General features: G+C 34.4%; 1 protein-coding gene across 14 annotated transcripts in view; it reads right to left on the bottom strand.

Moving 5' to 3' along the window:
* The window catches only part of VPS13B (vacuolar protein sorting 13 homolog B), an 804,655-nt gene that overhangs the window by 770,448 nt on the left and 15,843 nt on the right, over positions 1-18,364 (bottom strand). For all 14 annotated transcript variants that reach the window (XM_023248521.2, XM_023248520.2, XM_045050210.1 and 11 more), the window contains exon 3: positions 8,482-8,625. In XM_023248521.2, the coding sequence (XP_023104289.2) occupies positions 8,482-8,625 (144 nt within the window). The remainder of the gene's footprint in view (positions 1-8,481; positions 8,626-18,364) is intronic.

Below are 18,364 nucleotides of genomic sequence, written 5' to 3'. Positions count from 1 at the left end.
GCAGCTGAGAGCCTGGAGCCTGCTTCGGATTCTTTGCCTCCCTCTCTTTCTCTGCCCTTCCCCCACCCATGCTCAGTCTCTCTCTCTCCCTCTCATAAAATGAATAAATGTTAAAAAAAAATTCTCAACAAAATATTAGCAAACTGAATTAAACAGCACATTAAAAAACTCATAGAGCATGATCAAGTGGGATTTATCCCTGGGATGCCACGATGGTTCAATATACACAAACTAATAAATATAATACATCAAATTAACAAATGAAGGATAAAAATCATACCATCTCATTAGGTGCAGAAAAAGCATCTGGCCATAATCAACATCCTTTCATGATAAAAAAAAAACTCTCAACAAATTAAATATAGAAGGAATGTACTTCAACATAATAAAGGCCATATATGGCAACATGACAGCTAATATCATACTCAGTGGTGAAAAGCTGAAACATTTTCCTATAAGAACAGGAATAAGACAGATGCCCACACTCCACCACTCAACATAATTCTGGAAGTATTAGCCAGAACAACTTGGAAATAAGAAGAAATAAAAAGGCATCCAACTGGAAACGGAGCAGTAAAATTATCAGTTTGCAGATGACAGTGTCTTACATATAGGAAATTCTAAACACTCCTACAAAAAAAACTAGTAGGACTAGTAAATTCAGTAAAGTTACAAGATACAAAGTAAATACTATACAAAAATCAGTTGTGTTTCTATAAGCTATTAATGAACTATCAGGGAAATTTAAAGAGCATTCCCATTTATAATAGCATTAAAAAAAAATACCTAAAGTGATCTACAGATTCAATGCTATCCCTATCAAAACTTCAATGGCATTTTCTCACATAAATAGGAAAAACAAATTCATATAGAACCACAAAAAGATCTCAAATAGCCAAAATAATCGTGAGAAAAAAGAACAAAGCTGAAGGAATCACATTTCCTGATTTCAAATATGTTACAAACTATATAGTAATCAAAACAGGAGGTACTAACAATAAAAACAGACATATAGGGGCACCTGGGTGGCTCAGTAGGTTAAGTATCCAGCTTGGACTCAGGTCATGATCTCACTGTTCCTAAGTTCGATCCCCATGTCAGGCTCTGTGCTGACAGTTCAGAACATGAAGCCTGCTTCAGTTTGTGTCTCCCTCCCTCTCTGCTCCTCCTCCACTCATGCTCTGTCTCTCTCTCAAAAATAAATAAAACATTAAAAATTTTTTTAAAAAGACACATAGATCAATGAAACAGAATTGATAGCCCAGAAATAAACCCATACATATAGGGTCAATTAATCATTAACAAGGGCACCAAGAGCACACAATGGAGAAAGGATGGTCTCTTCAACAAATCATGCTGGGAAATTTGGATATTCATGTACAAAAAAAGAAAGAAGAAAATAGACTCCTATCTTATACCAGTTACACAAATTAACTCAAAATGGATTAAAGCCTCAAGTGGAAGACTTGAAACTTCACAAATACTAGAAGAAAACATAAGGGAAAAGGTTCCTTGAAATTGGTCACAGCAATTATTTTTTGGAGACAAGACCAAATGTACAGGCAACAAAAGCAAAAAAAAAAAAAAAAAAAAAAAAGACCACACACAAGTGGGACTACATCATATTAAAAAGCTTCTGTACAGCCAAGGAAACCATAAACAAAATGAAAAGCCAACCTGTGATATGGGAGAATATATATTAGCAAGCCATATATCTGATAAGGGGTTAGTATCAAAATTATGAAAAATCAACTTCTAAACTATCAAAAAACACTCCAATTAAAAATGAGAAAAGGAACAGAATAAACTTTTTTCTAAATAAGTCACACAAGCCCAGGGCACATGGGTGGCTAAGTCAGTTAAGCATCTGACTTCAGCTCAAGTCATGATCTCACAGTTCATGGGTTTGAGCCCTGCATCAGGCTCTGTGCTAAGCCGTCAACACAGAGCCTGGAGTTGGCTTGGAATTCTCTGTCTCCCTCTCTCTCTGCCCCTCCCCTGCTCGCAATAAGTATCTCCCAAAAATAAAGAAACATTAAAAAAAAAAACATTAAAAAAAAGTTTGGGTGCCTGGGTGGCTCAGTCGGTTGAGCACCCAACTTTGGCTCAGGTCATGATCTCGCAATCTATGAGTTCAAGCCCCACGTTGGGCTCTGTGCTGACAGCTCAGAACCTGGAGCCTGCTTCAGATTCTGTCTCCATCTCTCTCTGCCCCTCCCCCGCTCTCACTGTGTCTCTCTCTCTCTCAAAAATAAAATAAAAACATTAAAAAAAATCTTTTTTAAGTTACACAAGTCCAACAGGTACCTGAAAACACACTGAACATTAGTAGCCATCAGAAAAATGCAGATCAAAACCACAATAAGGTATCATCTCAAACCTCTTAGGATGGCTATTATCAAATAGACATGAGATAATGAATACTGAAAAAAGGGACCCTTTGTACAATGTTGGTAGTAAGGTAAATTGGTATTATCATTACGGAAAACAGTACAGACGTTCCTCAAAAATTTAAAAATAGAACTACCAAACACAACACTCAAAAAACAAATAATCCAGTGAAGAAATGGGCAGAAGACATGAATAGACACTTCTCCAAAGAAGACATCCAGATGGCCAACTGACCCATGAAAAAATGCTCAACATCACTCATCATCAGGGAAATACAAACCAAAACCACAATGAAATACCACCTTACACCTGTCAGAATGGCTAATATTAACAATTCAGGCAAGAACAGACGTTGGCGAGGATGCAGAGAAAGAGGATCTCTTCTGCACTGCTAGTGGGAATGCAAGCTGGTGCAGCCACTCTGGAAAACAGTATGGAGGTTCCTCAAAAAACTAAAAACATGCGTCCGACTTCAGCCAGGTCACGATCTCGCGGTCCGTGAGTTCGAGCCCCGCGTCGGGCTCTGTGCTGACAGCACAGAGCCTGGAGCCTGTTTCAGATTCTGTGTCTCCCTCTCTCTGCCCCTCCCCCGTTCATGCTCTGTCTCTCTCTGTCCCAAAAATAAACTAAAACGTTGAAAAAAAAAATTTTTTTTTAAAAAACTAAAAACAGAACTACCCTACGACCCAGCAACTGCACTACTAGGCGTTTATCCACGGGATACAGGTGTGCTGTTTTGAAGGGACACATGCACTCCCATGTTTATAGCAGCACTATCAACAATAGCCAAAGTATGGAAAAAGCCCAAATGTCCATCGATGGATGAATGGATAAAGATGTGGTATATGTATACAATGGAGTATTGCTCAGCAATCAAACAGAATGAAATCTTGCCATTTGCAACTACGTGGATGGAACTGGAGGGTATTATGCTAAGTGAAATTAGTCAGAGAAAGACAAAAGTCATATGACTTCACTCATTGAAGACTTTAAGAGACAAAACAGATGAACATAAGGGAAGGGAAACAAAAATAACATAAAAACAGTGAGGGACAAAACACAAGAGAGTCATAAATATGGAGAACAAACTGAGGGTTACTGGAGGAGTTGGGGGAAGGGGGATGGGCTAAATGGGTAAGGGGCACTAAGGAATCTACTCCTGAAATCATTGTTGCACTATATGCTAACTAATTTGGATGTAAATTTAAAAAAATAAAAAATAAAACAAGTTAAAAGAAAAAGAAAAAAAAAAGAATGTAGGAGAAAAAAAATAGAACATATTATCCAGCAATCCTACTTCTGGGTATGTATCAAAAGAAAACAATATCACTATTTCAAATAGATACCTGTACTCTCATGTTCACTGCAGCATTACTCACAATAGCCAAGATATGGAAATAACCTAAGTGTCCATCAATGGGTGAGTGGGGAAACGGACAGGAGGGAGCGCACGCGCGCGCGCGCACACACACACACACACACACACACACACACACACACACACACAGGGAAATATTATTCGGCTGTAAAGATACAGAAATCCTGCCATTTGCAACAACATAGATGAAACTGGAAGGCATTGTGCAAAGTGAAATAAGCCAAACAAAAACAAATATGGTGTAGAATCACTATGATTCCACTTAGTGTAATCTAAAAAAAAATAAAAAAATAAAAACACGTCAAACTCATAGAAACAGTAGAATAACATTTGACAGGTCCCAGGTGAAATGGGCAATATTAGTCAAAGGGTACAAACTCCCACTTACAAGCTGAACACAATCTGAGATTCCAATGTATGGCTTGGTGACGATAGTTAATGATACTATATTATATACTTGAAATTTGCTAAGAGTAGATCTTAAGCATTCTCATGTTTACAGCAGCACTATTGACAATAGCCAAATTATGGGAGGAGTCCAAATGTCCATTGATGGATGAATGGATAAAGATATGGTATATATATACAATGGAGTATCACTCAGCAATCAAACAGAATGAAATCTTGCCATTTGCAACTATGTGGATGGAACTACAGGCTATTATGTTCAGTGAAACTAGTCAGCCAGAGAAAGACAAATATCATATGACTTCATTCATATGAGGACTTTACGACACAAAACAGATGACCATAAGGGAAGGAAAGCAAAAATGTAAAAACAGGGAGGGGAACAAAACATAAGAAACTCTTTAAATATAGAGAACAAACAGAGGGTTAGTGGAGGCATTTGAGAGGGGGGATGGGCTAAATGGGTAAGGGGTTATTAAGGAATCTACTCCTGAAATCATTGTTGCACTATAAACTAACTTGGATGTAAATTAAAAAATAAATTTTTTTTAAAAAGCACATAAACAAAAAGCTTTGTTCCTTTTCACTAGTTTTTACTATTTTAAAGTTTTGGTACAGATAAAAAGATTTTAAGTTTTTTTTATGAGAAGTATTCTGTAAACAGACTTGAAGATGGTTACATTTATCAGGTCAAAAGATTTTAAGTTTTTCTTTTCTTACTTTCTAGGTGATCGAAAGATCAGAATAAATAAGTTCTTTAAAAACAAATTTACTACTACTCTCTTCAAGCTGAAGAAGCCTTTTTTATAAGACTTACTAATACAATGAGCAAAGAAAGCATATACACTAGAATAAGAACTATGTAGCAAGTTTTGCCCTATTTTACAGATGAGACCCACAGAGGCTAAAAAGCAAGAATATGCAAAAGGATAGGAGCATTTAGTTAATGCTGGATCCACAGGTATTTCTATAATTACACTAGAGTGAGCTAGTTAAACAAATCAGTCCTGGACCACTGACGATATGTCATGAATAAATTTCTGTAAGGTCCAAAACAAAAACAACAGTTCACAAGTAACAAGATCTGAAGAATCTAAAAGGTGGGTATGATGACAGATGTCTCTCAGAGTAAAGTTAAATATTCTCAGTGAAATATCTATCTGTCAAAAATAATTCAGTGTGGACATAAAGGTGGCCTTTATTTTACCTAACACAACAACTTGGGTCACCTTGTCAATGAAAAAAAATCTCTATAAAACTACTTACAGACACATGTTAAGGCAGTATATTGTAACTATTATCACTAGAATCACCCTCAATCATAATGAATCTCTGTTTCTAAGTCTCCTTAGAAGATTATACAGATATCTTGGCAATGCTTTTCAAGGCACTGATGGATAGGAAATCAACAAATGTTGGTAGAATTAAATTGAACTTTACAAACTAGACGTGCCTTCTTATCAAGGCATTTAGCAATATTATATTTTTTATAATGACCTTTTCAGAATTAGACCTCAGATTTCTAACTTTTAAGTTGTATTTTATTACATTCTCAAGTATCAATAGTATTCTTAACAGATTCATATCTAGAACTCTAAACAATCCCTTCATTTAACCAACCATCACACACTAATTGTATTTACAAAGTATTTTCTTCATTTTGATTCTACAATGTAATAACTTGAAATAATTTAATATGTAATTTTTAACTTAATTTCCTACTACACAAAACTTAAAACAGGAAAATAAAGTGTTTAAAAATATGTTTCATGTATACTGTCTTCCTGAAAAATTAATTCCAATCACTAACCTAAGTATTACTCTCTGGGGATGTACACTACTGAATAATTTGTCCAAATGTCAACTATAATTTTCAAAAATCCTTTCTACCTCAAAATTTTAAACATCTGCAAAAAATACTTATTTTGAGAGTAGTTTACATTCATGACACTTGACCTTTTGCTGTACACACCACAAAATTCAAGTCTCAAATACCATGCAAGCAGGAAATCCGATCATTCCTGCAGTAGCCATCTGCATGGTCCAATATCAAATATTAGTTCTAGGTTACACTAAGTCATGTGTTACAAATCTTTTCTGCAGTCTCTATAATTAGTTGTAATTTGCCTCTTTTAAAATGTGTTTCTTATGGGACATCTGGCCTTGAAACTTCCACCTTCCCATTGAAAAAAATAGTGTCTGGATTTTCTTTTTCTCTTAATATGGAGCACTCCATGGGTGGTATAACCAAGTCCAGACTTTAAAAAAAAAATGTAAATTCCAGGAACAGATGATGATTAAGAACCATTTGAGAATTACCAAATATAAATGTAAAATAAAACTTTTGCTGTAATATAACTATCTCACAGATTTCTAAATCAATCTCCCATGTATTTTAAGTTTACAAAATAAATTCTCATGGGACTATAACATCGGTCTACTTACTTCCAGAAACTATATCAGTTAAATTGGATAATAAAAGATTTGGAATCAAAGATTTCATACAAGGAAAAAAAGATGAGTCTAGTGGGTTGATACGAAACTCAAAGTATCTTCTTAAAATAGGAAATGATTTTAACATCATAAATAACCTTAATTTCACAGATACCGGAGTTATATTTAGGATACACTAAGATTGCCTTAATGTTTAATAAATTAGTAATTTAAGTGTAACAATTTAATAATACTCATCAACTCATTTGGTTCTAGAAAACATTTTTATTTTTTTTTTAACATTTATTTTTGGGAGAGAGAGCACGTGCATGTGCGTGCGAGATAGGGAGAGGCAGAGAGAGAGGAGACACAGAATCTGAAGCAGGCTCCAGGCTCTGAGCTGTCAGCACAGAGCCCGATGCAGTGCTCGAACTCATGAACTGTGAGATCATGACCTGAGCCAAAGTCAGACGCTTAACCAACTGAGCCACCCAGGCACCCCTAAAAAGCATTTTTTAAACCTGAAAGTAAAACATGAGCTAAGGAAAAAGTAATAAAAATAAAAGACACTACTTTTATGTAAGATGAAAATGAAAAAATTTATAATATGTTGCTATCAGACTTATTAGCTTTCCAGATTAATTTTTGCTAGAAACTGTAAAAGTATTACACTTTTACAAGAAAGAAAAAACTATTAAAAATAAATGTAAGATGGGTCAAAGAAAAGGTAAGTCAGAAAAACAAAAAAGAAAACAAAGAATCAGTTTCTGATGCCAAAACTTCAAAGAAATTTGATAGGTTTCTTAAATTCCACGTATGAGTGAAATCATATGATATTTGCCTTTCTTTGACTTATTTTGTTTAGCATAATACTCTTTAGTTCTATCCATATCATTGCAAATGGCAAGATTTCATTCTTTCTTATGGCTAAGATTCCATAGTATATATACACCACAGCTTCTTTATCCATTCAAACCAGCAAAGGGGGAGAGAGAGAGAGAGAGAGAGACAGAGACAGAGAGAGACAGAGACAGAGAGAGACAGAGACAGAGACAGAGAGAGAGAGAGAGAGACAGAGAGAGAGACAGAGAGACAGAGAGAGAGAGACAGAGAGACAGAGAGAGAGAGACAGAGAGACAGAGACAGAGAGACAGAGAGAGAGAGACAGAGAGAGAGAGAGAGAGAGAGAGAGAGACAGAGAGAGAGACAGAGAGAGAGACAGAGAGAGAGAGACAGAGAGAGGCAAACCAAGAAAAAGATTTTAAAATATAGAGAACAGTTACCAGAGGGGAGGTGGGAGTGGAGAGGGGTGAAATAGGTGATGGGGATTAAGGAGTGCACTTGGGATGAGCACATGGTGTGGTATGTAAGTGTGAAACACTATATTGTACACCTGAAACTAACGTAACACTGTACATTAACCAACTGGAATTAAACTAAAAACTTAAAAATTTTGACATGAAGGTAAATTCAAAATATTTTCATCTCAAAAAATGAGAAATTTTAATCTCATTTAGAAATGTCACGTAAACAAAAAAAATTACACAGGTCTTTAGCAAAAATTCAAAAACCTTCACCCAAAAATTGGACACAATGAAGTCCCACTTTTGGTCGATACAGATAATAAGCCATCTACATGATCCCTATGATAGTTATGATTACATTAAGTAAAATTAGTATGAAAATATCCATTAGAATGTTTATCCAAATTTAAGACAACCTTTCATAGTTACTTGTGACTTTACAATATGTTACTTTAATAAGCATGTGAGAAACAGTTAAGTATATGTAAGCTTTAGATAAAGACATATCAAACACCAATACCTATTAAAATTGGTTAACATAAACAACTAGATTCAATAACTTCTTACCTGTATTCCATCTTTAAGTTTCAAAATGCATTCCATTGTATTGATGGTAATTACCACTGGTTCTGAACCAAGCTTTGTCCATGGTACATGGATCCTCAACTCATGAATATGTCCACTTAAAAAAGTGAATGGTAATTTCAATTCCTTAAAACAAAATATTAAAGGTTAGTAAGTGCTTAATTTTTTCATTCTAATATCCAAATTACTTTCTGAAAAGAGAAATGAGGTTTCTAAAACAAAAACATTTTCAGAAATATTATTCAACAAAAAGTACCAAATAGTTTGTTAAACTATAGTTAAAGATACAACACAAAAATGTATTGTCCAAGTTACTTTTAATAAGCTGCTTAACCTGCCTAGGTCTCCATTTCTTTTTCTGTTGAATGGATATAATATACAATACATGGTACATAATAAAGTTTCATACATGGTAGTGGCTGTAATAGTCTTAACAGACAGCATTAATTGAGATAACTGAATGGCATATTGTTTAAAATCTCCATCTAAAAAATATGTATTTAAAATGTGTTTTAAACAAAACAGGATCGTAAGGCAAGTTAAAAGGGTATGGAGGGAGCCGAGTTAGAAATAGGAGAGTGACCTAAAAAACAATTGACTAACCTTGAAAAATAAAAAGAAGTATTGAGCTTTATCCAATTAAAGATTGTACCTAGATACTATCTGGTCATAAAATTTAAATGTTTTCTGACTGGTTTCATTATTAGAAAAAAGGTTACAAATGAAAACATAAATGTCACCATAATCACTATATATCAGTAATTTGTTTCACTGATAAAATTTTTGTTACAAATCAACAAAGGAAAAAAATAAATTGTAGATTATAATTCAATCACATTTTCCCGTTATTTTAATTCTTTGTGAAAGTTAAGATATACGTTATTCATTCATCCAACAATTGCCCACCTACTTAGTTTAGCAACATAGTTAGCAATACAGTTAAACCTAAGCAGTATGGCAAACCACTGGGCAACTTGGTTAATGTATCTGTGTCACAGTTTCTTTATCTGTAAAATTTAGACAACAGTATCACTGAGGATGAAATGAACTTACATAAAGTGCTTAGAATATTATCTTCCTCAAAGAGCAATTATTATAAAAAAGGTAACAACAAATGTGTGGGCCTCATGTATGTCCTCCTAAGTATTTTTTTCTTGCAAGAGCACAATACTAAAAATCCATTTCCACATTATTCTAGTGGTGTGTCACAATTTAAGTATTTGCCATTATTACATTAATTTGGAAGATGCAGTAGTTTCAAGTAAAAATCAACTGGCACATATATTTTGATCAGTGTCTGTAACAAAACAATGTTTACCAAGCACTTACTATATACCAAGTACTTTACCTGCATACAATTATTTAATCCTTAAAAGAGCCCTAAAAGGTAAATACTATTATTCTACCAATTTTACAGATAAACAATCTGAGGCATTTAAAGGTCAAATAACTGCCCAAAATGACACATTCTGGAAAATCAGGACTCAAAACTGGAAAATATGATGTCCTTGCTCTTCACTACAACTATACTGCATCTATACTTCCATTATGAGCACTTAATACTCTCCATTCGCTATGCACCTACTTGGACAATGAGCCCATGATATTGCCATCTCTACCACTTTCTCGTGTGTATAACAATGATACATTTGTGAAATGGCTACCAAAGTTGCAGTTTATGGGTACAAATTGGGTTTTCTCAGGAAGAAATTTAAAAAGCACAGGAATCAAGAAGTCAGTATCATCAGAATGCTGCTAATCAACTTAACTACTACCTAAACACAAACACAAGAGGCAGCATTCTATATTTGAACATGGAATTTTAAACCATATCACCCATGTTGGAAATCCAGTTGAAGTCAAACATTTATTAATCATCTGACCATAAGCAAGATCATTTCCATTTCCTCAGAGTTGTGATAAATAAATGAGAATACATTTATGTCTTATAGAAGACAAAACACAAATATTGTTATAACAGACCATTTTTTTTTTAATATTTATTTTTGAGTCAGAGAGAGACACAGCATGAATGGGGGAGGGGCAGAGAGAGAGGGAGACACAGAATCTGAAGCAGGCTCCAGGCTCTGAGCCATCAGCCCAGAGCCCGACGCGGGGCTCGAACTCACGGACCGCGAGATCGTGACCTGAGTTGAAGTCGGACGCTTAACCGACTGAGCCACCCAGGCGCCCCAGACCATCCTTAATGTAACTATATAAACAATTTTCATTCCTTTTACTTCAAGATATATAGTACAACTTTAAAATATTTTATTCACTTATAACCATTAAGAAATACATTGTGAAAAACATTCCTAAAACCAGAACATCTATGACTGCACAAAGTTTATTAGTAACAAAGAATTTAAGAAGGGGGTTGAATTGTTCTCAAAGACCTAATTCTAGGTGGGCTATCACAAAATATTCTAAAAGAAAACAGATATACTTTAAATTTAACAAACAACAAAAGCAAATATAGACAAATCTTAAAAACCTTCAGGCAGCAAAGAAAACATTCAAGAGAGTGAAAAAGCAACATATTGAATGGGAGAAACTATTTGCAAACCATGTTATCTAATGAAGGGTTAGTATCTGAAACAACAAAAAGTAATCAATCTAAAAATGGGTAGGGGTGCCTGGGTGGCTCAGTCAGTTGAGCATCTGTCTTGGGCTGAGGACATGATCTTGCAGTTTGTGAGCTGGAGCCCCGCATTGGGCTCTCTGATGTCAGCGCGGACCCTGCTTTGGATCTTCTGTCCGCCTCTCTCTGCCTCTCTCAGAAATAAATATTTAAAAAATAAAAACTTAAAAAAATTTAATGGCTAAATGACTGGGGTACCTGGGTGGGTTAGTCAGTCAAGCTGATACTTGATCTCAGCTCAGGTCATGATCTCACAGTTGGTGGAATTGAGCCTCACATCAGGCTCTATGCTCATGGCACTGAGCCTGCTTGGGATTCTCTCTCCCTCTCTCTCTGCCCCTCCTCTTCTCACTCTCTTTCAAAATAAATATTTTTTTTTAAATGGGCAAATGACTGAATAGACATAGAATACAATACAAACAGCCAACCAGTACAACATATGAAAAGATGCTCAATATCACTAATCAGGAAAATGTAAATCAAAACCACAATGACCTACCATCTCACACCTATTAGAATAACCACTATCAAAAAACAAAACATAACAAGGGCTAACAAGTATGTGGACAAATTGGAACTTTTATGCCCTATTGGAGGAAATGTAAAGTGATGTAGCCACTAAAGAAAACATTATGAAAGTTCCTCAAAAAATTAAAAACAGAGCTTCCATCAAAAATCAGTTCTGAGTATATACCAAAAAGAACTGAAAGCAGGATCTCAAAAAGATATTTGCACAACCATGTTCACTGCAGCATTATTCACAATAGTCAAAAGGTGCAAGCAGTCTAAATATCCACTGAAAGATAAATGGATAATGAAAATGTGGTATATAGAATCAAATATTATCTTTAAAAGAGGAAATTGTCTTGTGCTACAACATGAACATGTTGAAGACATTATGCTAACTGAAATAAGCCAGTCACAAAAAGACAAACATTGTAGGTTTCTATTTATATAAAGTATCTAAAGCAGTCAAAATCTTAGAAAGTAAAATCATGATTGCCAGAGGCCGCAAGGGTATGGGGAGGAAAATGTAAATTGTTGTTAAATGGTTATAGAGTTTTAAGTTTTGAAAGATGAAAAAGTTATAGAGATCTGTTCAACAATGTGCATATAGTTAATTAACACTGTAATACTTAAAAAATGGTTAAGATGGTAAATTTTTTGTTATATGCTTTTTACTACAAAATAAAAATGAATACAGGACAGGACTTCAAGAATTCCGAGTTAGGAAGCTGGCAAATCCTCTTTCCAAAAAGCAATGACAAAACTGGACAAAGTTGTTAAAAATAACGGAAAATCAAGGGCAATAGTTAAGTCTAGCCTCAGGTCACAATATTTGTTGGTACAAGCAACAAAACAGCAGACTTGCCAGAAAATTAAGATAGAGCTCGTGAGAACAAAATAGCCAAAGATGGCCTAGCTATGATTTCACATATCCCTGATAGTCTGGAAAGCTACCTGCATTTGCCCCATTGTGCTTACTCAGAGGAAAGGGAACTAACAAGCTACTCACTCATGGTTGACCAAGAGGCTGTGTAAATCCAGTAAGTTAAAAATATATAGATATGGATATATATATACACACACACACACACACACATCTATATATATCTATACATACACGTCCATATGTCGATGTGTGTATATATACGTCCATATGTCAACGTGTGTATATACACGTCCATATGTCGATGTGTGTATATATATGTCCATATATCGATGTATATATATATATGTCCATATATGGATATATATGTGTATATATATATATATATATCCATATATTGATATATAGATAGATGGGTCAGACTTATAAACTCCCTAAATTGAGAACATTATCCAGTCTATGCATATGTCCCATGACAAAGAGTGAAAGACTTCCTGGTTCAATGGTTTAAAAAGCCTCTAGCCAATCACTAGCTGATGACTAAGTTATAGTGACCCAGGGTAATCCCTAGAAAGCCAGAGTTGAAAACACAAAGAATTGGGGGATGGGAGAGGAAAAATATCAACCTTACAGGCCACACATTACAGGGGCAACACCACAAATGTAGTTCAGGCAAGTCACTGAAGAAATAAACCAACAACACAAGAGATAGAGGAAATCAGAATTCAGAGTTGCTACAACTTGTTATCTAAAATGCTCAGTTTTCAACAAAAAACTATGAAACATGAAAAGTATACAAAGTAAATAGAAGCCGTCTCTGAAGGTAGTCAACTAAAGGACTTAGTTCACAAAAACTTCAAAACATCTATTATAAATGTTAAAAAAAAAAGAGGAAACCATATTTAAATAATTCAAGGACCATAAGACAATGGTTCATCAAATAGAAAATATCAATGAGACAGAAATGACCAAGAAGAACCAAGTGGAAATTAAGGAATTGAAAAGTACAATAAATTAAATCAAAAATTCACTAAAAAAAACTCACAATAGGCAAAAAAAACAAAACAAAAACAAAAAAACAGAAAATCCACACCCAGACACACCACAGTGAAAATGTTGACAGCCTGACACAAAAAGAAAATCTTGAAATAAGAGACAAAAAATAGCTAACTTCTCATTACAAACAATAATGGCAAGATGGTAGTCAGAGGAAATTTAAAAAAGCAAAAAACAAAAAACAAAAACAAAAACCTGTCAACCAAGAATTCTGTATCCAGCAAAAGTATTCTTCAAAAGTGCAGGCAAAATAAAGGAATACCAAATAAACAAAGACTGCTAATTCATTGCTAACAAAATACTAGAATTTCATCAGACTGAAAAGGAGGAACACCAAATGGTAATTCAAATCCACACAAAAAGCATCAATGAATGTTATTTAACATAGATAATTGTTAAAGGACAGTATAAGTCTAGTTTTCTCCTGATGTAACAGGCCATTCCCTAAAACATAATTATAAAATTGTACTATTGAAATTAGAATAACACAAAGATGCAATTCATAAGACAACAATACAAAGAAGAGGGAAGAAATGGAGCTATAATGGAAAAAGTTTGTGTTTTAATATAACAAATTTAGCATTAATTTCAAGTAGACTGTTAAAAAACGGATACATATTGAAATCCTTTGAGCAACTACTAGGAACAAAAAATAATGTGAAAATTAAAGGAATTAAAATGAAACACTAAAAAATATCTACTTAAAGTAGTAAAGAGGGCTCCTGGGTGGCTCATTCAGACAAGTGTCCAACTCTCGATTTCAGCTCAGGTCATGATCTCATGGTTTGTGAGATTGAGCCCCATATCAGGCTCTGCACTGACAGCACAGAGCCTGCTTGGGCGGCTCTCTCTCTGTCCTTCACCTGCTTATGCTCTCGCTGTCTCTCTCAAACACTTAAAATAGTGAAGAATATGAGAAAAACAAAAAAGACACAAGACACATTGAAAATAGCAAAATGGTAAGTGGGAATACAACCATGTGATTAAAAACATTAAATGTGGCAATATTCAACACTCTAACAAACGCAAAGACTGTCAGACTGGATTTTTAAAAAGATCCAACTACATGTTCTCTTCAAGAGATATACTTTAGGAGCACCTGGGTGGCTCACTTGTTTGAGAATCCAACTCTAGATTTTGGCTCAGGTCATGATCCCAGAGTTGTGGGATCAAGCCCCAGTTCAGGCTCTGTCCCTGGCGTGAAGCTTGCTGAAGATTCTCTCTCTCTCCCCCCCCTCCCCAAATCATACATGCTTGCTCTACAAAAATGACTTAAAAAGAGAGACATACTTTGGATTCAAAAATAGGTTGACAATTAAAAAAAAAAAAAAAGGTTTTTAACAGATTTTTTTTTTATAGATACATTGGGGATTGCCAGAGGCATAGAGTGATAGAGTGGAGGGGAGGCAAAATAGGTGAAAGGGGCCAAAAGGTACAAACTTTCAGTTATGTAATAAATAAGTCATGGGGCTGTAATGTACAGCATGGTGACTTTAATGATACTGAACTGTATATCTGAAAGTTGCTGAAAAAGTAAATCTTAAGTTCTCATTACAAAAAAAAAAAAACTGTCAACTATGTATAGGGTGACAAATGTTAACTACACTTATTGGGGTAATTGGTCTTTTTGGAATATATAAAAATATCAATGGCACCTGGGTGGCTCAGTTAAGTATCTGACTCTTGATTTTCATTCAAGTCATGATCTCACAGCAGTGAGATCAAGCCCCATGTCAGGCTGTATGCTGGGTGTATAGCCTGCTTAAGATTCTCTCTCCTCCCACCACCCCACCCCCCGCCGCCCCTCCCCTGTTCACTTGCTCTCTCAAAAAAAAAAAAAAAAAAAAAAAAATCGAATCATTATGCAGTACACCTAATATTACACTGTTATGTCAATTATCCCTCAATCAAAAAACAGAAATTGGGAGTGTCTGGGTGGCTCAGTCAGTTAAGCATCCAGGCTCAGGTCATAATCTCATGGTTCATGAGTTGAAGCCCCATGTCAGGCTCTGTGCTGACAGCACAGATTCTGACCTGCTTCAGAATCTGGGTCTCCCTCTCTCTCTGCCTCTCCCCTGCTCACACTCTCGCTCTCTCTCTCAAAAATAAACATTAAAAAACAACAACAGTAAATTAGACTCCAAGGAAGTCATGTGATCTAGTTTCTTGCCTGGAATACCTGAAATCAGGACATTTTCTTGCTATTTAGGGAAATGGTATAGATTCTCTTTTAGGCATACACAGTATTTTCATTTCTATGATCTTAGTTTCCAGCAGTGTTTCCGTCTCCCTGTTTTTCATATGACTGTTTTCCAATGTGAAAATTTTATCCCAGTCATGGCCTGAAATTGCAATGAACAAAATAAAATTTGAAAAGAGGTAGTTAAAGCTAAATAACATGCCAGTAAAACTTTTAAAGAGATGGTACCAGGCATGAACAACACAAAAATGTAAGACAATTAAAATTCAGAGTATTAGGGAAAAAATATATATATTCATATATATACTCACATATACATTCATATATGTACTCATATATATATTCACATATACTCATATATAACCTACAAATATACATATATATTCATATATGTATAATGCAAACAGCAACCACAGTACAGCTGGAGTAATTACATTTTATCAAACAAAACAGACTTTGAGAAAAAAATTATTAAACATAACACAAGATACTTGATAATGATACAGGGGTCTGTAAAACAGATGTGAGCATAGCAACAGAACCCCAAAATACATAAAACAAAAACAAACAAAAGTAAAAAGAAAAGAAAAATAGTTTAACAATCGTAGACTTTAATAATCACTCACAATAGAAAGAAAAAAATCAATCCAGATATGGAACACTTGAACAATACTATCAACCAATTAAACCTGCAATCTATAAACCACTCCATCCAGCAAATGCAAAAATACACATTCATTTCAAGGAAAATCAGAAAGCATCTGTGCTAAATGAACATACAACATACAAAAATTTATGGGATGCAGCTAAAGACATTTGTAGCTGTAAATGCCTATAAGAACTACCTCAAACCAATAACCTACACTTCTACCTGAAATAGTAGAAAAACAAGCTAAACCGAGGTAAACTAAATAAGTTAACCCAAACTAAACAAGAAAAAAATAAATAAAAAAATAAGACCACAATAGGCAGGGAAGTGGGAGGGCATATGCAGTCAAACTGTTGTAAGATTGTTCAGGAAATGGTAAAAGTACTAAGACTCTAATAAGTCAAATATGCATTTTGTAACCTTTAGGGTAAGCAACTGAAGCAATTCTTAAAACAGTATGATTAAAAAGACTAAAGCAAGAATGACTAGCATGAAAGATGGACACATTTCAGAATGGTTCTTCAGTATATTGAAAAATAAGAGATCACTTAAATTTGTGTACACTTAATTTCTAGATATACAAGGTGGAAGTTGACAAAACTAAGAAGAAAAATAGATAAATACATAATCATAGTTGGAGATGTTAACATACCTCTCTGATAGAACAAGCACACATGAAAATCCACATGGATTTACAAGATTTTAAGAACTCATTAACCAATTTGAAGTAAATGACATTTATGGAAAAATACAGCAACAACTGCAGAATACACACTTTTTAATCACCTGTACATGAAACAATTACAAAAACAAACCATACAATAATTCATAAAGTATAATGGATTAACCTGATATAGAGACTATGCTGACAACACTGGAATTAAACTAGAAATCAGTAACAAAGATAATTAGCAATTCCCCAAAGGTTTGGAAATTAAGCAACACACTTCTAAATAACCCATGGATCAAAGAAAGTCAAAATGGAAATTAAAAATTTTTTGAATAATGAAAAACACAAAACTCTGTTATGTAACGCTAAATAGATGGTAAAGGGAAAAAAGTCTATAGCATTAAATGCATATATTTCAACAGAAAAAGGCAGAAGAAGGAGAAAAAAAAAAAAATCAATGACCAAAGTTTTCATCTCAGGCGCTAGAGAAAACAACAGAAGATCAACTCCAAAGAAAGTGGAATGGAAAACAAATGCCAAAATAAAAAATTCCATGACAAAAGACAGCAGAAAAAAGAAAATTAGAAAAATCGAAGTTAGTTCTATACAGATAAAATTAATAAAATCCCAGCAATACTGATGAAGAAAATGCAAATCACCAGTATCACAAAGGAAAAAAGGATATCACAACAGATCCTAGATAATTTTTTAAAAATGAGTCAACTTTAAACCGGACCAAAAAGCCAACTCCATGGTTTTACATATGACAATTTTGATCAGGGGCTGGGAAACTTTTTCAGTAAGGCCCAGATAGCAAATATTTTAAGTGTTTGCAAGCCATGCACCCTCTGTCCTATCTACTCACGTCTGCCATTTTAGTTTGCAAAAGCAGCCACAGATAATATGTAAGCAAATGAAAACAGCTGTGCTCCAATAAAATATTACTTTAAAAAGTGGGCCCATTGTTTGCTGATCTCTGATTTTGAAGAAATGGAGAAATTCACTGAAAAACATAACCAAAACTAACAAAAGATGAAAAATCTAAAAAGTCCTAGATCTTCTAAAGAAAATAAATCAAGAATTTAAAACTTTCCAAACGGAGAAAACTCCTGACCCACAACACCATGACTCATTTTCCCTAACATTTAAAAAACTTACAGAAGAACAAAGTTGGAGATTACACACTTCCTGATTTCAAAACTTACTACAAAGTTATGGTAACCAAAAAAAGTGATACTGATATAATGACAAACATACAA

This window comes from Felis catus, chromosome F2 (assembly GCF_018350175.1).
Source record: "Felis catus isolate Fca126 chromosome F2, F.catus_Fca126_mat1.0, whole genome shotgun sequence".
Classification (NCBI taxonomy): domain Eukaryota; kingdom Metazoa; phylum Chordata; class Mammalia; order Carnivora; family Felidae; genus Felis; species Felis catus.
The sequence above is the reverse complement of the archived record's forward strand: the minus strand, read 5'-3'. Positions and strand labels throughout refer to the sequence as shown.